The 21012-nt window shown below is 44.3% G+C and overlaps 1 protein-coding gene across 2 annotated transcripts in view; it reads right to left on the reverse strand.

Moving 5' to 3' along the window:
• Positions 1-21012, reverse strand: part of PEAR1 (platelet endothelial aggregation receptor 1) — a 311694-nt gene that overhangs the window by 56593 nt on the left and 234089 nt on the right. For both annotated transcript variants that reach the window (XM_085639753.1, XM_085639752.1), the window contains exon 13: positions 10500-10602. In XM_085639753.1, coding sequence (XP_085495879.1) covers positions 10500-10602 — 103 coding nt within the window. The remainder of the gene's footprint in view (positions 1-10499; positions 10603-21012) is intronic.

A 21012-nucleotide genomic window follows, 5' to 3' on the forward strand; every position in this document is an offset into this window, starting at 1 on the left:
CTTCAACACCCTCCGCATACTAAATGTAAATGTATGTGTCTTGTAAAGCGCACTGCTGCCCTGAGGCGTCCTGGCGCTGTAGACTGCTGGGGAACCCGTCCTGGCTATCCCTGTGAGATGGTCCCTCCAGGGTATCTCCAAGGTGAAACCAGGCATCCCCAGCGAATGTGGGGGGCCGTTGTGGAGATGAGGCAAGCTAATGCCCAGAGTTGCCGAGTGTGTTCCTGGTTAGAGTAGGTACCGAGGCGAGAATTATCGAGTCCGTTTTGACCCTGGTCCACGACCCTGCCGCGTCGGGAATTGAACCCTGGTCCCTGGCCAATTCTCTGCTTACGGATCTGCCGCCTCTAACCAGTGAGCCACACCTATCCACAAGACCTTTAAGTGGATCCCCCCCCCCTAATCCAGAATGACCATCACCCACACACTCATAACCAGCAGACTGGACTACGAGAATGCCCTTTACACCGGAATCAACAAATCTCGACTCCACAAACTCCAGACCGTCCAGAACGTCGCAGCCAGACTCGTCCTCAGCATCCCACGAAGAGGCCACATCACCCAGCACCTACGAGACCTCCACTGTCGGAAAGAGAGTGACCTTCAAGCTGCTCATACATGCCTACAAATCCCACCACAACAGCGGACCACAATACCTCAACAACAGAATATCCTTCCACACCCCCAAGAAAAACCTCCACTCCGCCGACCTCGCCCTGGAAGAAACCCCTCGCATTCAGAGAGCTAGAACGGGAAGAAGACCCTTCTCCTACATCGCGGCCAAGACCTGGAATGAACTCCCCCTCATTGGTTGGTTGATTGGTTTATTATACAACTGTCCCCATCGCAGATTTCTCCCTTAAACCACATACCACCATTTGACCACTACTCTATCTTCAAGGGTAATGCCCAGATACTCTCGCTGTTTGGCATTCGAATATATTTCCCATGGCTCTGCACCATAAAGTGAAGTTGTCTGGCCCTGTGCTCTGCATAACTTTAAAGGTGGAGGAACCACCTGAGACCCTGAATGTGCTGCAGAGGCTAACAGGACTTTAGCTTCATGAATAAAAAGGTCTATTTTTAACAATATGACTCGTACTGTTAAAACTGTCTGCCATCCTGATGCCTACATAGTCAAATCCATGGAACCACTCTATTGTCCCATTTTCCAAGTTGATGGCCTTCCTGTGCTGTCTAGAAGGATTAAAAAGCATTGGTTTAGTCATTTAGTCTTTGCCACATTTATTTTTAGACATTTCTTCTCATAGAGCGTGAAAAGCTATTAGATTTTTTAGTCCACTTGCTGACTTTGAGATCGGTAATGCATACTCTTTCCTGGCAGGACCGGCTAGGTTTACAATTCGAGACAGAGGACTGGAGAGAGATCATGGACTTCCATGATCTTTCACCGAGGGAAGCCTGGCTGAAAGGTACTTAGGTACTTACATTAAAACTTTGCATAGCTGGTACTGGACCCCATAAAGAGAGCTAGACTTGCCACAGATGACAAGTGTTGGAGGTTTGAGCAACAAGATGGAGATCTGTATCATATCCTAGGGCTTTGTCCAATTACTGGGTGGACATTAGGCGCACACGCCACAGTACCAGTCTATTCCTTTCATAGACTCAGCGTAGATAGCCCACTTTTTTTTCTGCAGGTTTATATAGCGCGAACTCGACCCGAAGGTATTGGAGCGCTTTACATGAGCACCAGTTAAGTTGCACAAGGACACATTCATTTTTGGTAGGCACGGGTAGATTACGCAATTTCCCCAGAATCACAGGATGCTGAGTTGATGTAGAGACTCGAACCTGGTTATCCAGCTCCAAAGTCAGCAGCTCTAGCCGTAAGGCTACATTCTCTCTCCTCTCCTCTGCTCAATATGTCAAAGGTGGAAGAGCCGCCACCCCCTGGAAAAGGTGGACGTCCACAGCTGTGATTGTAGCAAAGATCTGTATTGTGGGCCACTGACGATCATTAAGGGTTCACACACACTCAAAATAGAAGTCAGAACTGTTTAACTTGGCTACATATGCGAAAAGTATGTATAGACTGCAGGATCAACACACAAAGTTCAAGGATATACGGGTAGCGTTTATTCACCTAATGGACCCCTGAATTGGAGGGTGGCGGCAGACAATTGAATGTGAGTCCTGGGGAGGAGAGGCAGGACTGGTACTGAATGCCTCGCAGTTGGCTGTGTCACGGGGATTTTGTGTGTTTGCTGTGTATACTTAGCGTTCAGCCCTAGATACGCACAGCGTTGATACTGTGGACTGTGCTCATACTGTGATATGATTTTTGTTAGTTCTTCTAAATGCCAGTAAAAACTTTAACAACGTGTATTGATTGTATTATTTTCTTTGCAAAAATCTCAATAAAAACTTGGAAATTAAATAAAAAGAATACCTACCCTTTCCTCAGTAGGCACTGGAACTACATGAGTATAGATGTTCCACTACCCAATTCAAGCACCAAGTGAATACCACTGGGGCCAATACAAACCCCTGCCTGACCTCTTGTTGTTCTAGAATGCGGCAGCGGTTTCCCATACTGGGCCATTTATCACAGTAGCAAAGTTATTTTCAATTAGAAAAATGATCAATGCGAGAAAGTTGCTTGGGACACCAACTTCGAAAATAACTTTCCACAAGTCCAGTACTGTGTCAAAGGCTGATTTCAAGTCTACTTGTTTATGTCTTGAAAATGATTTACCCAAAAATGTGGAAGTATGTGAACCTCAGGAAGAGTGGCGGCTGTTGGGTCCTAAGAGCAATTCCATACCAGAATGCTTATGTATCCTTGGTGGCTTTCAAAAAGTATGATCATTGTTAATCATTCCAATTTTACTCTTTTCCCTTATGATCCGTTTGTAAGCTCTACTTGCTTTGGACATCTTACTCCGATCATTGCTCAGGGTGCTCTGCCGAGATGGTGGAGGACATAGTCACTGCCATCCTGAGGGAGCTCTGCCCACCAAATATAGAGTTGTCACCAGCATCGTGGATAACTAAAAATTGGCAGGAACAGCCCTCTCTGCAATTGCTGTCAATTTTTAAAGGTTCGATGGATGGATCTTTAAACATGATGACCCTCCGTCACTTTTTCACAATGAATAGCATTTTTCAAATCCTAAGAGGGAGTTTTTAATTGAAAAAGGTCAAACGGAAGCCCCCCTCACCACAGGAGTTCATATAATGGTGTCTGGATCATTATTCTTTTTGACAGCAAAGAAAATCAATCCGACCACCCACGCTAAATAGGGTGGCCAGTCAGGTGACTAATCTCCAACAGTTGGTACTCCGTCAGGTGGTTGATGGAGACTATCTGGTGAGAGCTGGAGTAGGCTCCATCATAGAAATACTTTTGATCCGCCTGTCTCAAAATGAGGGTGGGCGAACCAACAGTGAGCCAGAAAGGGTACCCCGTCGCTGTTACGATGGAGTACCCTCGATGCCATACTCTAAATCAGGCTCATAGTCAATATGACCAGGCCATTTTCCGTTATTAAACATTGGTCGTAGTGTATATGTACAATGCGGCCATTACAAAGAGTGCTAATGTACCAGCAGACTTAAGTGGATAATCAGGGATACTCCACATCTCAACTTGTTCTTTCAATATATCTTGAACAATCGGCATTGGTTCAAAACCCAGGTTAAAATCCCCCACTATGGGGGCAGGATTATTTTTTTGGTTCTTTTAAGTAAGTTCTTCAATGAGTCTAATTAGAAGCTGTATTCTGGGGTATTCCTTCACAAACAACCACCTCTCTTTTACACATTATAGAAAAGTAATTCTTTCCCCATTTGGAATTTTACCCTTAAACTTTGAATGTCATTAGTGCCACAATCCTTAAATATTACCACACAATCTAAGTCTACTTTTATCCTAACCGTTAACGCCCCAGAAGGACAACCCTGATTCACAGTATTTGCTCTGATACTATCATTTGCATAGCCTTCCAAGCAAATAGAGACTTTTAACTAGGTCTGCTGCAATGCACAGATAGCAAACAATTTTATAAATGTTACCCAGCTTAGGTTCTTGTTTTTTTTATAAGGATAGCAATATTTCAAGACGCTATTCTTAAATATTTGCCCTTTATATCTTCTTCTTTTGATGACTCCATCATGAAGTGGGGGCTTGTTTTAACTATGCCAGAGGCTCGACCATGCAGTCATACTACCGCCTCTAGGTATGCGACTTGGATAGACACCACATTTGCACTGATGGGGCCATCTAAAGCATTCTTCATTATTGCTTCTGTCAAAAATCTGAGATGGTATCACAGACTTAAATTGGATTTCTGAGTTTGCGACAGGATTGGTATGGCAAGTGACTAAAGACCTTTACAGGTCTCTGGCTCAGAAACACTAACTTCTATGTAACCATTCCCAGAGAGATTATTAGAGACTCGTAACGTTTAGTACATCAGATCTAATTGCTCAGTGGCGGCTCACATAGGGCGTGCTGTGGGGTGGTGAGCGGGGGAGGGGCAGGGTGAGGGGGTAGTAAACTCAGACATACGACAGAACGGACAAAAGTAATAATTACTTTCCTCCGTTCCGTCGTATGTCAGAGTTTACCACCCCCACCCTGCCCCTCCCCCACCCCACGGCCGCGCAGCACGCCCTATGCGAACCGCCACTGTAATCGCTGAATAACACTGCTTTGCAGACCGTATCCAATACATGACCTTATTTGTAAGAGAGGTCTGATTCTCATTATCTCCTGATCCAAGTTTAGGGGCACCTACCATATGGATAAGATTAGCACCGGGCAAGACCCCATGTTCACTCACTCTGCATCTAGCAGTCCTATCAGTCGTACCACTCGCTTGTCTATTCATGCTACTCCTATTAGAAAAAATGTCCCATAGGCTGGCTCATAACAAGGATCTCCTCTGCCCTTTTGTATCCCTGATTTATCCTCCTATCCTCTATATAGGGGTTGGCCATGTGCTCAAGTCATGCAGAGTCTACCTATATGTGACTGTTTCTGGGGGAGCACAGCCCATGTGGATGTTTGCCTTACTTACTGCTCCCAGGGACAAAATTGTTCCTTGCACTTAAGGTAACAGAACCGTGGTTACTAGTCCCATGAATATCGTTTTCTGTGGAATCATCAACTATGACCCTATCACTCATTGAGGGTTTACAAAAGCCACCTTTGTCTAATTTTCCTCTATTTATGCGAATCCTTTCTGTCAACAGGGAATTGAATCTCTCGTTCCCCGCTACGAAGATATTAAGTAGGGACTCTAGTTTGAGTGAACAGGAGCACCTACCACCTACCTTCCTGCTTTCTAGCTCCTAGTGATGAAGGGCCATATGTATGAAATTTCCATTTTGCATTTCCTAAATAGCGACTCCAAAGAAATCGCTATTTAGGAAATTCAAAATGGGATTTACAAAAATGGAGATCCCCGAATAGCGATTCCTGTAGAGTAGGAATTGCTATTAGGAAATTGCTATTTATGAAATGCTAAACCATTCTTTCCTATGGACCTTAAGGACCATAGATATGAATGCTTTTGCGTTTTCAAATTAGCTATTACCTAATAGGAAATCGCAAATTTGGAAATGCCAAACCAACAGTGCCTTTGGGTCTAAGGTCCCCCTTGATGCACCCTTGATGCACCCCCCAAAAAAGTGGTGCACATGTAAAGCGCAAAAATGTGCTACACAACACTTTGAAGAATGTATCTTGGGTGCATTTTCTTTTAATTGCACCTTGTTACCATCGACTTGGAGTTGATGGTAACAGCATTTCTTAAATGCCAATTTCGCATTTAGGAAATGCTTTGTACATGTGCTTTGGAAATCACAAACAGGAAATCCCTATTTGGAATTTCTTATTTAGAGAATCACTAGGTAGTAATTGCTTGCATTTTGCGATTCCCTATCTGCCTTTGTACATATGGAAAGGCAATTTAGCATGTCTTAACTGACCAAAATTGCGATTTGGTCTGTTAAGAAATGCTAGATCCTTCCGTACATATGGCCCACAGTGGGTAAAAGTGACTATGACAATATTTGGAATGGCCTCAAGAATCTGTTTTGCAATCTTATCCTCAAATACAATATGTATTAATACATTAGTTTGCAGCCCTTTTCGTTTTGAAAATTTTGAAAAAGAGGAAAAGACAGTCTATTTCAATTTGACCAGGATATATTTTTTGCGTCTTTGTTTATATTAATCCTCCCATCTCTAACTAGTTCTCTTGACAGATCAAGGTCAGAATATCCAATCTCATTACTCTCTGTATTAAATCCCTCCTCGAGTATCTCCTTGATCCTCTGTACCTTTCTCCCATTTAACAAGGCGCTATTGAAATCTGCTGCAGTTGCTCGGATGGTCCACAGACAACTGGCCAGGGCATGTAGGTAAGCTCCGGGTGATCCAAAAGGTTTGTTCTCACATCAGTCATCAGAGTGCTTGGAGCTACAAGCTTTGTCCTCAAAATGTAATCCCAAGGTCTTTTCAATGGCTCCTCCTGACAGAAGGTCCAACAGATGGGACACCATGAGCGAGAACATTTTGTGTCCGGCAGTTCACTCTTAGGGGGAGATTTATGAAAAAGTCATGCAACGCAGTGCAGCCCCCCCCCCCGCGCGCGAGGCTGCGCTGCGATGCGCGACAGGGAGGGAGCAGGAGAGCGCCATATCTTTAAAGATATGGCTATCTCCTCCCCTTTCCCTTGCGCCAGCGCTGATTACAGCTGCTATCCGCCATGCACACACCTTAGTGCCGCAGCGCTAGGGTGTGTGCGTGAGTCCAGCATAGGTTTTGTACAGGAAGGGTACCCTTCCTGTACAAAATACTATGCTCAACACCAGGTTGCATTAAAAATAACTTGTGTATTATATCAAGCACAGTAGGATGCAATCACAGTTGTGAACACCATGCCAACCGGCACCAGGTAGCCATATACAGAGGGGACTATTTACAGGGCAGGGCCAATCGGGCTGCTGCCAGAACCATCACAAGAGTACGTGGAATAAATGCAACACACCAGCAATAAGGGTAGAACCGCCAGTACCTTCTGGCAACATCAGGGACTCAGCAGGGTATCCTGATACACATAAATCACTGGTTGAGCAGACCTGAATCTAAAACCCCTTGGCATTCCCATAGGCATAGAAACGTACAGTAGGTATTCCCATTAGGCCTAGGACACATTAGATCAGGCACATTATGCATGACACCAGCCGAAACGTAACTGTAGGCATAAACTTCATAGCCTTAGGTATACCCTGTGGGCATAAAGCGCATTAGCCTCAAACCTGCAATAAAAACATCATGGCATGACATTAGGCATTAAACATCTGCATGAATCATAATCATGGGCACCAAACCTGTGAACATAGGCACCACCCCAATTAGCATAGACACATTTGCATAAACAACACTAGCAGTGGGCATACCCAAAAACCTTATTAGCATAAATGCATTAGGAGAAATACATTAGGCATCAACCTTATTGGCATGGAAGCATTAAACAGAAATCATGAGGCGTCTCCCTCGGCATCAATGCAGGATTATTAGGCATATCTCATGTTAGCAGGGACACCTTGGCATACCAACACTACTTGCCTCAAATGTCGCAGTTCAGTCTTTGGCGCCACTGCGCCTGGGAGAGGGAGCCCCTACTCAAGGACTCTACCACTAAGAGCTGCCAAAGCATTGTAACCGCCCACTGTCCAACGGGGCAGTTGTGCCGAATAAAGTCACCAAGTCACTGGCACGCGTTGGAGCACCCCCCTTGGAGCTCAGGGACATAAAAATGCCCAACACGGTGCAGCAGCCCGCAACTGTGGCGTCGCCGTATAGCCCAGCAAAATACTAGCACCAAATGCGGGCACTGGCGTGTGGGATGTGAGCCCCACTCCGGGGCTACTAAATCAAAAATTGGCCCAACGTTGCAGCTGCCCCCTGCCAAGTGGGGCAGCTGGGAAAACCAGCGCAACCACTCGGGTCCCCTTAGAAGGACCAACGGGGGCGGGCAACGACAATGTGCCCCGTTGCCCCCCTCCTCCACCACCAGCTCCCCAAAGGGCCCCACTCACTGGGACTCCTTCCAGCAGGGGACAGGCACCGATATGTACCTCGACCGTCCCCTGCTCTGCCAGGATTCTCCCGATCTCTTCTGGTGGCTCCTCACGGTAGTGGCAGCACGCCGGGACTCTTCTCCAGCCCAAATCCAGTCGCAATTGCCGGACTTCCTCTGGCACTGCGGGGCTCTCCTCAGCTCCTGGGAGCCCTGAGCACAGCAGCACTTCTTCGGTGCCAGCCCCTGACTGCGGGGGCACGGACCGCCGGGTTGGGCTACCGCTCCAGTTTCCTTCCGGCGCTTCAGTTGCACGCACTGCGGGGCTCTCCCTCCCACACGGGAGCCCCGCGCAGGCAGGCCGACCTCTGATATTCACCCGGTCCCTTCCCCTGGGACCGGGACTCCCACATGGGTGTGCGGCCGCTGGCTTCCCGTCTCTCCTCCTTGCGGGGCGGGACTTCCCCTCAGGCGCCCCCGCCGCGCCAATCTCAGCGCGGCTCCTCTGACGTCACGGGGAAGCCCGCGCGGCGCCCCTGGGCCGGCGGCGGTGATCTACAGCACCCGCTTCGGGTGCGCCGGGACTTGGGCCGGCTGCAGTGATTTTGACAGTTTTGAAGTGCGGGGTGGGCTCCCGCTGACGTCAATAAGCACCACATTGCGGGGTGGGCACCCACTTTATTTTAATAGGCACAAGGGCGCACACCCGCGGGGTGGGCTCCCGCTACTTTAATAGGCATAAAGCAGGGTAGGCACCCGCTGTACTTTGAAACCACAAAAGGGCGGCAATACGCGGGGTGGGCTCCCGCTGTTTTTAATAACCCCACGTTGCGGTGTGGGCACCCGCTTTCATTTAAATCAGCCAGAGTGCGCAATCACGCGGTACTCTTCAATAGAACAGCTCTACCGGAGAACACAGTCCCACACATCACAGTAGAGACCACGCTCCTCACCTCCTGGGAGTACAGTCCAGCCCAATAATGCGCTCTCTCTTCTCCAGGCGTGAGCCAGCAGGTAGGGCACAGTTGTAGCGCTCACGAGGCGCTAGGTAGGAGAGCATCAGGTACTACTGGGCAAGATCAGCGGTCAGTGGGCACTCATCAGAACAGGGCCGCAGTTCCTAGGAACAGTCATCCCCCATAACATGGCACTCCTCCTGGTACAGCAGTCTATACTCCAGCAGTGGGCTCTCACTGGCCCTGTGGACAGCAGAGGGGTTACAATTGGGCACAGGGGCCAGCACACAGGCCCATGAGGCGGTACCTCCTGGCAGAGTGTCCCCTCTCATTCAGGTCCACACTCAGCCTGAGCACATGGCATCCCAGCTCCACTATATATCCACCCCTCCTCCCACCTACCAGCAAGGGCTAGAACATTCTAGAAGGTTCCTGGCAGTTTCAGTCCCAACTGTCACTGTGGGGGAGGTGTAGGGCACCCTGTCACTTCAAACACTGGACCGCCAACCCACCTCAGGCAGTCGGCACAAGCAGACAAACATGGCGTCCATTTTAAAAGTGCCATTTTACAAAGGTGCATTTCTACAATGGTGGAAATAACGGTACGTACACCATTGCACAACATTTATTATTTTCCGTACAGACACACCTTGTCAGTAGAAAGGCTAGGGGGAAAAGCGAAAAAATTCAGGGAAAAAAAGGGCCAAGTCCAACAGTGGTGATGCACATGATGCAAAGACCTGCATGTAATGGGGACAACAGAAGTTTGACACCTACAGTATATTGCTTGCTAATGGGCCGGGTGTTGCAAAGGACATCTGTGCTGAGTGCTCCGCCCTCCTCCTCATTCCACAAAGCATTGGCAGCTCACTCTGTAGTAATGGCAGGATACTTGCTATCAACAATATAATGGCAATTTCGAAAAGGTGTTATGGGATTGCCAGCAGATGAGAAATGACTGCTGTGGCTCTCTACACACAAGTTAAGATGCACATCCTTACCATCAGGCCCTGATCCTTACCATCAGGGCCAGACTGGCTGTAGCGGGCACCGGGCGTTTCCCCAGTAAGCCAGAGGGGTGGGGGACGGTTTTGTAGTTTAGTAGCAATGGGGCCGGGGTTATTACTGGGGTCCAGTTTTGCGGCAGTGCTTCTTAATAGCACCCACAGCCCCCCCCCCGCTTCCGGGGCCGGTCGAGCAGTAATCGACCAGGGCTGGTTGATGTTCCCAGTCCGGCCGTGGCTGCCATCACTCTCTAGCCCCTCTGTGTTTTATTCCTTTGGTGTCAGACATAAAAGGAGGGGCCAGCAGGTAGCTGTGTCAAGATCATTTCTTGAAGTTGATGCTGAGCACCGGCAGCAAACGGCCTACTGAAAGCCGTGCCCTGCAGGCACCCTTGTGCGATTCTAAGGACCAGTCAGTGGCAGAGCAAAAGCAAAAAAGATCCCATCTCTTTAACTCTGAAGGACAGGTCACATCTGCTTACCTGTCCACCCTTCCAGGCAGTAGCACTGACCAGTGACCGGATCACAGCCATCTGCATGCTGGCAGTCACACTGACCACTGCACCCAGGTCCATATGTGCCATTCTACAAGAAAAGCAAAACATGAAGACAAATCCACATTTTTATTACTGAATGAGAAGTGTGCTCCAGTTTGAATTTGATATTGACATGAAACATTAAAAGGCAGATTTATTTTATTTGAATTCATTTGACAGGGCTTGTCTTTGTGCACACTGCGAAAGAGTTCTAAGATATAAAAATGTTTTGAAGGGGTTATAGCAATACTTGGTACAGAGAAGAAGCGTCTTTTCTATTCTTGAACTAGGTTAGCTAATGTTCAGTGTTAATGATTCAATAAACTAATCAATGCCCTTGCACAGAGCAGCTCTGAAAACCTATTTGGCCTGAGGTTCTCCTGAAATAAGCAGTATGAAAATGCAGGGGACTGGGGTTCCTTGAAGAGGTATGTGGGCTGAGAAACATCAACATTGTTAGGTCTCACCGACAGACAGCTTTAGGTGTCTGATGTCAAAAGACCTACGGGCACATTTACTATTATTTCATGCAGCATGGTGCAGTTAGGGAACTTTCTGTGCTGCGTTGCGTGAAAGGGAGTGAACAGAACTGCTCTATATTTACAAAGATATGGAACATTTCTACACTCTGCACTGGTGCCCTCTGTGCTTCCTAGCACCAGTGCAGGCACCCTTAAACCATGGTGGAAGTGTGTCTGTCTTACAGGCAAGATTGTTTTTGTGCAGGAAGGAAGACCTTCCTGCAAAAAAAGAATCCTTGCAGCATATTCCTCTTTCTACGTGTGCCACAGAGAGCAGCACATATGGAAAGAGGAATTTGGTATGCCTACCATTTGGGGTCACACCCAGTATTACAAGTATTTGTAAATCTGGGGTCATGTCAAAATACATGAGTGTTTGCTCCATCCATGTAATGCCTACATGATGCAAAAGAAGACAAGACAGTGCCTTGCGCTGCGTTACTTGTATTTACCAACCACGCAGAGCCAAGCTAAGTGAATATGCGAGGTGCAGTAAATGCCAAAAATGATATTGTGTCCGGGGTGTGCCACAAAAGTGACGCAACCCTGACGCAAAATCGTAGGAAATCTGGGCCCTAGTGTGCACAACTCCACTATTTACAGTGGATTTTGGGGCAGGCCATTAACTATCTTTGGTTGTCTTTCTTGTCACTCTCATTTGCTTGCTTCTTATTCAATAACGTTCTTTCTTTATTTATCATTCCCATAAGCACATCTTTACCATCCTTTTTAATTGGAGGACTTGTATACTTTCATATTTAACATTCAGGAAACAACGTTTTTTATGTGCTTTCAGCACTTCATTGGGAGTGCATGTGTTTTCTTGCACTCTCCTCCTCTCCCCTGTAAGCTGTACCTCCTTCTCATTGCTGCCCTCTCCCTCTGTGTGTTGCTCTTCTACGGACCAGTTCCTCTGTTTCCTTTTGGGAGAGCCCGGCGGCTGTAACTTGCTACTGGGAAATTTCTTTTTAAATCTATCATCACAAGGTGGGTGTCCACAATGGTGGAACAATAAAAAAAGAAAATAATCAAGGCTGTTGCATCATGATGTATGTGTTTATGTTTTGTGACCCATGCACGTGTATATGTAATTATGCAGGGACCAAAAGTCAAAATGTGTACTTAGTCAATTGATTTATGCTTGTGCATGCTTGGTGATGCATGTGCACATGTTCATAATCAAGCTTGGGCTGCCGTAGCATTATGACGCATATGTGTCCATGTCTCGTGTCACAAGAGCATATACACTTCATCACACTTTGGCTTTCTTTTTCGCCTATGCTTTGCAGCTCTGGCAATGCCCATTTTTAGGTTTCACCTACACAGCACTTGACCTGTGCTTCAGTGGTGTGACATAAGTTGAAGGAGACCCCCTGCAAGGCACACAGGGGGGCCCCTGCTCCGGATTTAATCCGGAGCTCTCAGGCCTCAGTACTGTGCTGAGGCCCCCTGTAGCTCAGGCCCTCCCTGCACCACGGGGGCTGCGGGGGCCTGTGTTATGCCCCTGCTGTGCTATTTAAAGCTATTGTTAATATATATCTTAAAAGGGGCTTGCATCCCACCCCCTAGCTTTTCATTGGTCCATGTGCTTGCCATTTACTTTTCGTCCCTTTCTATTGGCTGTAGCATACTATTTCCTGTTCTTCCTTGTGTGTTTGCTCTTATGAGTGTCCCGAGGCCCAAGTACTGTGTTCATTCGCTTTAGTTTTGCAAGTTTTCTCAAATGATTTGCTACTTTACACATAGAGCGAACCCCAAAGAATGTATCGGAGGGCTTCACAGGCACAGAGAGATTAAGTGATTTGCACAGAAACACCGGATCGTATGCCTCTCCCTGAGACTTGAACCCTGATTGCAACAGCACTCACCAGTCCCCAGGGGCTGAGGCAGGCACCCACTCTAGTGCTCCCTTTAGTTGCAGAAGCTGGTGCTTTTATCGAAGTGAACATTGATCTGTGCATGTGTTTTGCCAGCTCTAACTATCGATTCCACATAACAGGGTTTTAAGTCCACTTAATTTGTTCATCTAATGTTTACTGTGATGTTAAATCCTGTTGGTCAACAGGAGAAAAACAACAGAGCACAGTCCTTATACGATGCACGCAAACACAGCAGCAATAATGGAATGCCTGATTTTGATATTCACTTCAATGGGAGCATTGGAAGAGCTCACAATTTTCTCTTAAACTTCCACAAGAGATGCATTTGTTTGGAATAACACAATTATTGTCCTTTTCAAGTATAGGGCTGGAGTGTGTTTTTTGCCAGGGAATGTTCATTTATGACAGCACTGGTTCTAACATCACAGTCTGAACGTGTCGCCACGAGATGGAAAGGCATGCCTTCATCTTTTTTGTTATTCTATTTTCTCTGTTTATTCTTCTGCCTTCCTTTTCAGTGCTTGAGTACAAAACGAGCATGCAACGTAATGTCCGACGTATTACACCTGCATTGCAAGATCTGTGTAAATTCAAAACAAATTCAAAACAAACTAGACAGCGAAATGAAAATGTCTGGTTTTTTGGGGGTAAATGGATTTGTCAATACTAATAATAATAACAGTAAATATTATTATATATGGTTGATTAAAGCCATTACAGTGTGATTAACATTTCAATTAAAGGCATATGTAAATTATTTACTATTCAAGAACGCCCATCAATGGCATGTAGTCAAAAACCCACTTGAAAGAAATCTCATCAGAACCCATTTGTTGTAGGTGACCTTAGAAAGAAACAAGTGGTGCGTGGTTTACCAGTCGAAACGAACATTGGTCTGTGTGCGTGTTTTGCCAGACCTAAATATTTATTCCACACAACAGGGTTTTAAGTCCACTTTGTTTGTTGGGTTTAATATTTACTGTGATGCTAAATCCTGTTGGACAACGGGAGAAAAACAACAGAGCACTGTCCTTAATCGATGCTCGCAATTGGTATGCATGAATTTGTTATTCATTTCAACTGGAGCATTGGAAGAGCTCACAAATTTCTCTTAAACTTCTGCAAGAAATGCATGTGTTTGTAGTAACACATTTATCTTGTTAATTTAACCTTTTTATTATTAAAACTAAACAGACCAAAAAAAACATTATATATCACATAGACGAAACTTGGGTATTGGATACATCAAATAGGGCAAAGCGTCAGTTAAAGCCCAAAACCACAAAATTAGTAAGTAGATTAACAGAAGATTTTTCTTTATCAGACCCCTGGAGGTTGGGACATCCCGGACTTCAGCAGTATACCTGCTATTCAGCTAGATTTAGATTAGCATCCCGTCTGGATTTTTCCTTAGTAGATAAATTGTTTGCAAACAGGCTCACAGAAATACTTTCCAACTCTTTTTCAGACCACTCTTTAGTCTCATTTATATTAAGGATAAGAATTACTCCGAAAAACAGGCCTAGATTGCAATTCGATAAATCCTTACTACAAGAGTCTACCTGGATAATAGAAACTAAAGTATTTATAAAGGAGTTTTTTCAGCGCAATGAAAATTCTGCATCCATGTTCATGGTATGGGAGGCATTTAAAGTGACCTTTTGAGGTCACACAATATCATATAAGGCTAGAATAAATAACCAAAGAAAAGATTCAAGAATTACAGATAGAAGTAGAGAAAGCAAGACAAAATCTCGATTTAAAAAATACTACTGAGTCCACTTTTAGAACTCATCAGCATGAATTAGTTAAAGTAAATGAACAGTTGAAGGATTTTTTTTTATTGGAAGAAATATCTAGGAGTAGGGTTTATCAACAGAAACTTTATGAAGAAAGTCAACAGATTGGGAGATTCCCCTCAACTGGGATACTAGCTGATGATAAACAAGCTATTTTGGAGGTATTTCTATCACATTTTAACCAAATCTATGCAGAAACGCAGGGTTAGACGTAGCAGATTTGATGGGCTATTTTGAATTTTTGGAGTTACCCCAGATACCCTCACATGCTTCTGAGATATTGAATAGTGTAATTGGGACTACAGAAATCTTAGCAGTGTTAAAAAGTATACCCAATGCTAAGGTGAGCGGTGCAGATGGAATCCCAGTGGAGGTTTTTAAGGCATTTCTGGAAGAAATCCTTCCTTTTCTGGGAAAATTGTTTAACGAGATAAAGGAGGGTCTGGAGATCCTGAAAAGTTTTAAGGAATCGGTCCTAGTAATTTTCTTAAAAAAGATAAAGATCCCTGTGATCCCAACTCTTACCGCCCAATTAGTCTATTAAATACGGATTACAAAATATTTATGAAGAGCTGGGCAAAAAGAATAGTCCCATGTGTACAACAGGTGGTACATGAGGACCAAAATAGTTTTATCACAGGGCGATTGATGGCAGTTAACACATATTTCTTTACACAAGCCATTGACTATTTCTCCACTAATAAGATGGATGCGGTGATCATGATGATGGATGCCGAAAAGGCTTTTGATCTAGTAGATTGGAGTGCTTTATTCTTTATTTTGGATACATTTGGGTTTCCGTCACTTTTTTTTTTACGAATGTTAAATAAAGGAACTTTATAGCTGTGCGGAAGCCAAGGTTGTCGTAAATGGAGAAGAGGCTGGTAGGGTAAAAATTAAGCGAGGTACACGCCAAGGTTGTCCTCTAGCCCCCCTTTTGTTTTCTTTATTTATTGAACCTTTAGCTGTTAAGATACGGAAGAGTTTGTTGATTTTGCCTCCAATTGAGGGGATGGCAAAAGTCAAACTCTATGCAGATGATATTATTTTATATCTTAAGGCTGGGGATTCTAATGTTCAAAATGCATTAGATGAAATACAGAAATGTACGCAGGTGGGGGGGTATAAAGTAAATCAAGCAAAAACCAAAATCCTTTTTTTTAACTCCACTCCAGCGGATATTCCCGCATCCATCGCCATAAGACCACCGCATCAAATTAGATATTTGGGGATATACGTTACACAGGATTTTAGTCAGCTGTTCACAAAGGTGAAAAATTTATTGGACAAATGGACTCTGCTTAATCTATCATTAATAAGACGGATCTCGATGATTAAGATGTCGATACTCCCACTGTTCTAGTTTCTTTTTAGCAATCTTCCTCTGAAAATTCCGAGTTCTTATTTTAAGGAACTAGATCAAGTAATTCGGAAATTTGTCTGTAAAAACAAACATCCCTGAGTGAAATTTGCTACACTACAATTGGATGTAGCTTCAGGAGGCTTAGCTTTACCACATTTTCCAACATATTACCAAGCATCATTACTAGATTTGTTTCTCAATTGGGTGCGGAAAATTCAATATTTGATAATTTTATATTGGTGCAGATGCTGAAAGAGAGTACAATAAGGCTCCCGAATTTCTTACGGCTGGCAAAATTGCCCAAAAGGTCCAAATACAAAGTGATCTTAACATTAGTAGAAAGGATGCAGCTTTTTTTAAAATTACGAGATATTCCATCATTTCATGCTTTTACTCCTATAGAGGACTGTGCAGTAGGTGGTCTCATATTATCTAGAGGCCTTTATCAACAGTGGCAAGAATTAGGTTTTAGTCGGCTCGGAAATTTCTTTAATCACAAGACATTAATAACTTGGGAAACCGTCTGATTACAAACTAATTCTTTAACAACCCCCCCCTTTGAGCTTTTATCAGTTAGTTAACTTTCTTTAAATCAACTATGTAACATTGAATAAGATGCCAGAGCAAATCGCCAGGCAAATGGTGAATAAAATGTTGGGGATAGGAGGCTGGTACCGGCTATTGCATCAAAAGGCCCATTCAGAAGAGATTCTGACAATAGAACCTCAAAAAATCTATTCAGAGACCGGTTGTAAGTTCAATATAAGGGAATGGCAACTACTCAACGAGTTAGCAAAAAAAGCACTTAGAGGGGCTAATTACAAGAGGATGAATTTTTTATCTAGATGCCGTGCCTATTATACCCCCCTGAAATTGCATAAGATGTTTCCAACAAACCCAAACCAATGCTTTAGATGTAATACTCAGGATGAGGGTGGATGGGTACATATTTTCTATGAATGTAATAAGCTACGACTTTTTTGGGATGAGGTTTTTGTTAAGATCTCCTCATTTTTGTCTCTGAGTATCCAACCATCAGTTATGCTGGTTTTATTCGGCACTTCGGGAGAGGTGAAAGGGTTAACTAAATACCAACAGTATTTTATATTAATTGCCATAGCTGTCCCAAGATCACTAGTCCTACAAAATTGGAAAACAGATAAACAACCAAGGATTGACCATTGGCTTAATAAAATGAACAGAACTTTTAAGTTTTAGGAGGCCTATGCGAGACGGGTAGGAGCAACCAAAAGATTTAGAGCTATTTGGCGCGAGTACTTCGAGCAGGCTGAGACGGAAGGAGAAGGATCATAAAAGGCAAGGTACTCCAGAGTCTCCAATCTTCTCATAGCCAAATAAGCTGGGTCAGATTATGTATATTAGTATTATGCTTGAGATAGTAGAGGGGCAAGGTGATTAAAATAGAGCTCTAATATTATGCACTTTATTTAACAACTGCTGCTATTTTGCATTGTGCACTTTAAATAGCTTTTTTTTAATAGCTTTTTTATAATATTTTATTTAAGAGCTGCTGCTATTAGCACTATGCACTTTAAACTGTTTTATGCTTCTCTATTTTTCAAATACAAGAGTTATGATACTTCCAGGTTGTTTTATTTAAGGTCTAAGTATTGAGCAAATTATTTAAGAACTGCTGCTAATTACCCGAAGGTCTTCATGATGTACATAAGGCTTTAATGCTAGCTCGGTATGGCATTTTAATTACGAATTGCTGCTATTTCCATTACATACTTTAAAATAGCTCTTGTCTGTTTCTAATTTAAGCACGGTATGCTAGTCTATATCTTTTTGGGTAGAAGTTGCACTTTCAATATTCACTTTATCTGTCTGTATTTTGGCTATAATATAGTATACTAATTAGATAAATGTTATTACCGAGTATTACGTGTAATTCAGATGATGTCATGTGTTATGAATGTATAATCGCTGTCTTACTACTTTCTTGTGCAAATAAATTTTTTTTTTTTTAAAAACATAGGCGAAACCTGATGCATTTTACCAATGCATGCTTTTTTGCTGATGGAATGGAAAAAAATATTGGCAAAGCCAAAATATGAGATCTATTGTCTTTAGCAGTGCTTGTTTCTTGAGGTTTTTGTCGGATGAGCGTCTTTGTATGTCCTAGGGGGGAATAGGTTTGATGTGCTTATTCTGCGGAGCTTTAATTACTTTGGGATTAATCTGTGGAGATTGATATATAGAGGGGTGATTAATTTTGTGACACTTTTCTTTTTAATTTGGTTGTGTTATATCGGATGAATTAAATCTTCTTTTGATGTTATTTTCCATTTGACCAGTAGATGGCAGAGTTGTTATATTGACAGCATTTATTTTCCTACTTTAATTCTACAAGTTCCGTTGTTTATTTTTAGGTCTCGCCTGAGATAGCGCTTTAGCGTTGCTCTGGCGAGACTTATAGTAAGCGACTTTTGGAAGTGGAAACGAGTGCATTTCAGCCCGCCAACTACAGTGCATGTGCTCCGGGCGCGCGCACCATTTGGCAGCCTGAAAGCATTCGTTTTTTTTCACTTTCGCGGCCGCACGGCCGCCCGCGAAAAGTGCTCACCATTTGCCAGCCTGCATTGCCTCTCTCTCCTACCCCCTCCCTTATCCCACTTCCTGCTTGTTGTTCTTGTTCTTGAAATGTGCCAATTCCCCTAACAATTGTTTGATGGTGACATCTAAAGTCTAGAACCGCATGACTTCTAATAGAAGGTAATACTCTATGAAACCCTAAACTGAATAGACCGGGCAGAGCACTGGCAAATGCATTATTGCCTCGTTTTGTATTTCCGAGCTTTCACAACCGTAATTATACGGTTTCAGACCCTGATTCACATGCGGTGCAATGACATGTCTGGCAGGCTCCACAACTCTTTAGTGTCTTTGCAAATGGTGGAAACATAAGAACAATCAACCTGCCCCCGCAGTTCTCTCCTCTCACCAGAGCCGTAATTGCACGCCCCTGTTCCGAGTTTATTTAAATATCACACCTCTTATGGAGTCTACCGCAGTCTGAGGAAACGCACAAGGGACTTTGATTTCGCTTTGATTACACATGAATCTACAAGACTGCACCCAGACGTTGCTTAAGTGAACAGAAATTATTCACTTTCGTAATTATCCCAAACCACTATTTCCAGAAGCTTCTATCTAGCCCGTTCCATAGAAAACTAGTAAAAGCAGCCACCTGAAAGTCCCTGCTGCTAAAACCCGTGCACTCGTATCTTAGGTCATTAGCCACGTTTGGAAGGGGGGCGTAGCATGAGAAAGAAGTCTTGCCGAATAACAACAACTTGGGTAATTGCAGGGCTCTGTCAGCGCTGCCCACACCTATCATTGTGCATGCGCTCAGCTAACTAGCCTGTGGAGATGGCGTCGACAGCAGCAGCGCGGTGTCTGAGGAAATTAGAGACGCTTTTGTGCCGAGCTCAGTGAGAGCGCAGGAATTACCCCTCTCCCCCCCCCCTCCCCCTTCCCCCCCAATAGAAACGCATCTGCCTGGGAAAGGCCGCCCAGCCCCCCACTGGGCCATTGGCGGCATCTGAGACAGCCCAAATCGGCCACCACACTGGCCAAAAGGCAATTTAGGGCTGCATCTCCGATACACGCCCATTGCCCGAGTGCCCGCCTTAACAATCGCTCCTGTTTTGCACGTGAGCTGTGGGCCAATTTTTTTTTTTTTTTTTACAACCGGTGGTGCTTTTTGACCAAAATGGCAATAAAGAAATGTAAACAAAGTATGTGCTTTACAAGGCATGGGAGACGGCATCGTGCAGGCAATGTTTGTTGTAAAATTCGGGGAATCCACAGTAAAACCCGGCCCACTCGCCCACAAACAGTCAGACAAGCATTTGCAATGCAATAGGTTTCGCATTTATACGAGTTTGAGCTATTGGCATTGTAAATGACAATGCTTTTTATTTAAGTTTGGTTTTTTTAAAACATAAATAAAAGGCACTGTCATTTACAATGCCAATAGCTCAAACTCGTATAAATGCGAGACCTATTGCATTGCAAATGCTTGTTGATATATGTAGGCAATGCTATATCATGGCTGAAACTCAGGAGACCCTATGAAAATATTGAACTATTAACGACTCCCATTAGCATAGTGTGCCACCCGACTTGTTTTGCTGTTTCTATCATTGCACCCAGCTATATGATACAACAAGTAACATTATACCTACAACAATTCAGGACTATTGGCTTTGTCAATGGTTGTTAGTTGCATAAGATAAATAAGCAGCAACTATGGCTTGTATAGAATATTGAAAAAGCTTCCACTTAAAGCCCTGGTGACACCACGATGTTTCTGATCCTAAGTTCCAAAAAGAGAAGGGAAATCCAGAGAGAAAATGAATCTCTTTAAAGGATTTCCCTCCCCCTACAATGCTCACCTGGTATGACGTCATGCCGTAACTTCTCCACTAGTGAGAAGCGAGCAGTGGGAGCACGCACACATCAATGTGCCTGCTGTCACTGCAGTCCGTAAAAAAAGGGACCGCCTGTGCACAAAGCAGAACCCGACAGAGTCCCGTTTCGAGGCCCCCTTTAAACAAGCATTGGCATAGCCAATAGGTCTCGCCTTTGGGACCTTATAGGTGTTTAGCCATGCAACAGCTGCATAACTAAATACTTATAAGGTCTCAAAAGCGAGACCTATTGGCTATGCCAAGCGGCCGCAAAAGTGAAAGTAATCGCGGTAAAGCGCTGCGCGCGCCCGCGCACATGCACTGTAGCTCTAGGCTGGCCTGGTAGCACTTTTTGGAGCCCTCTCAATAAGTCTCGCTAGACCAGCGCATGCGCTGGGTCAGGCGACAACTAAAAATTGACGGTGCTTAGCACCGGTGAGACCCTGCCCACTTAAAGCCC

Source organism: Triturus cristatus, chromosome 12 (genome assembly GCF_964204655.1).
Source record: "Triturus cristatus chromosome 12, aTriCri1.1, whole genome shotgun sequence".
NCBI classification, from domain to species: Eukaryota; Metazoa; Chordata; class Amphibia; order Caudata; family Salamandridae; genus Triturus; species Triturus cristatus.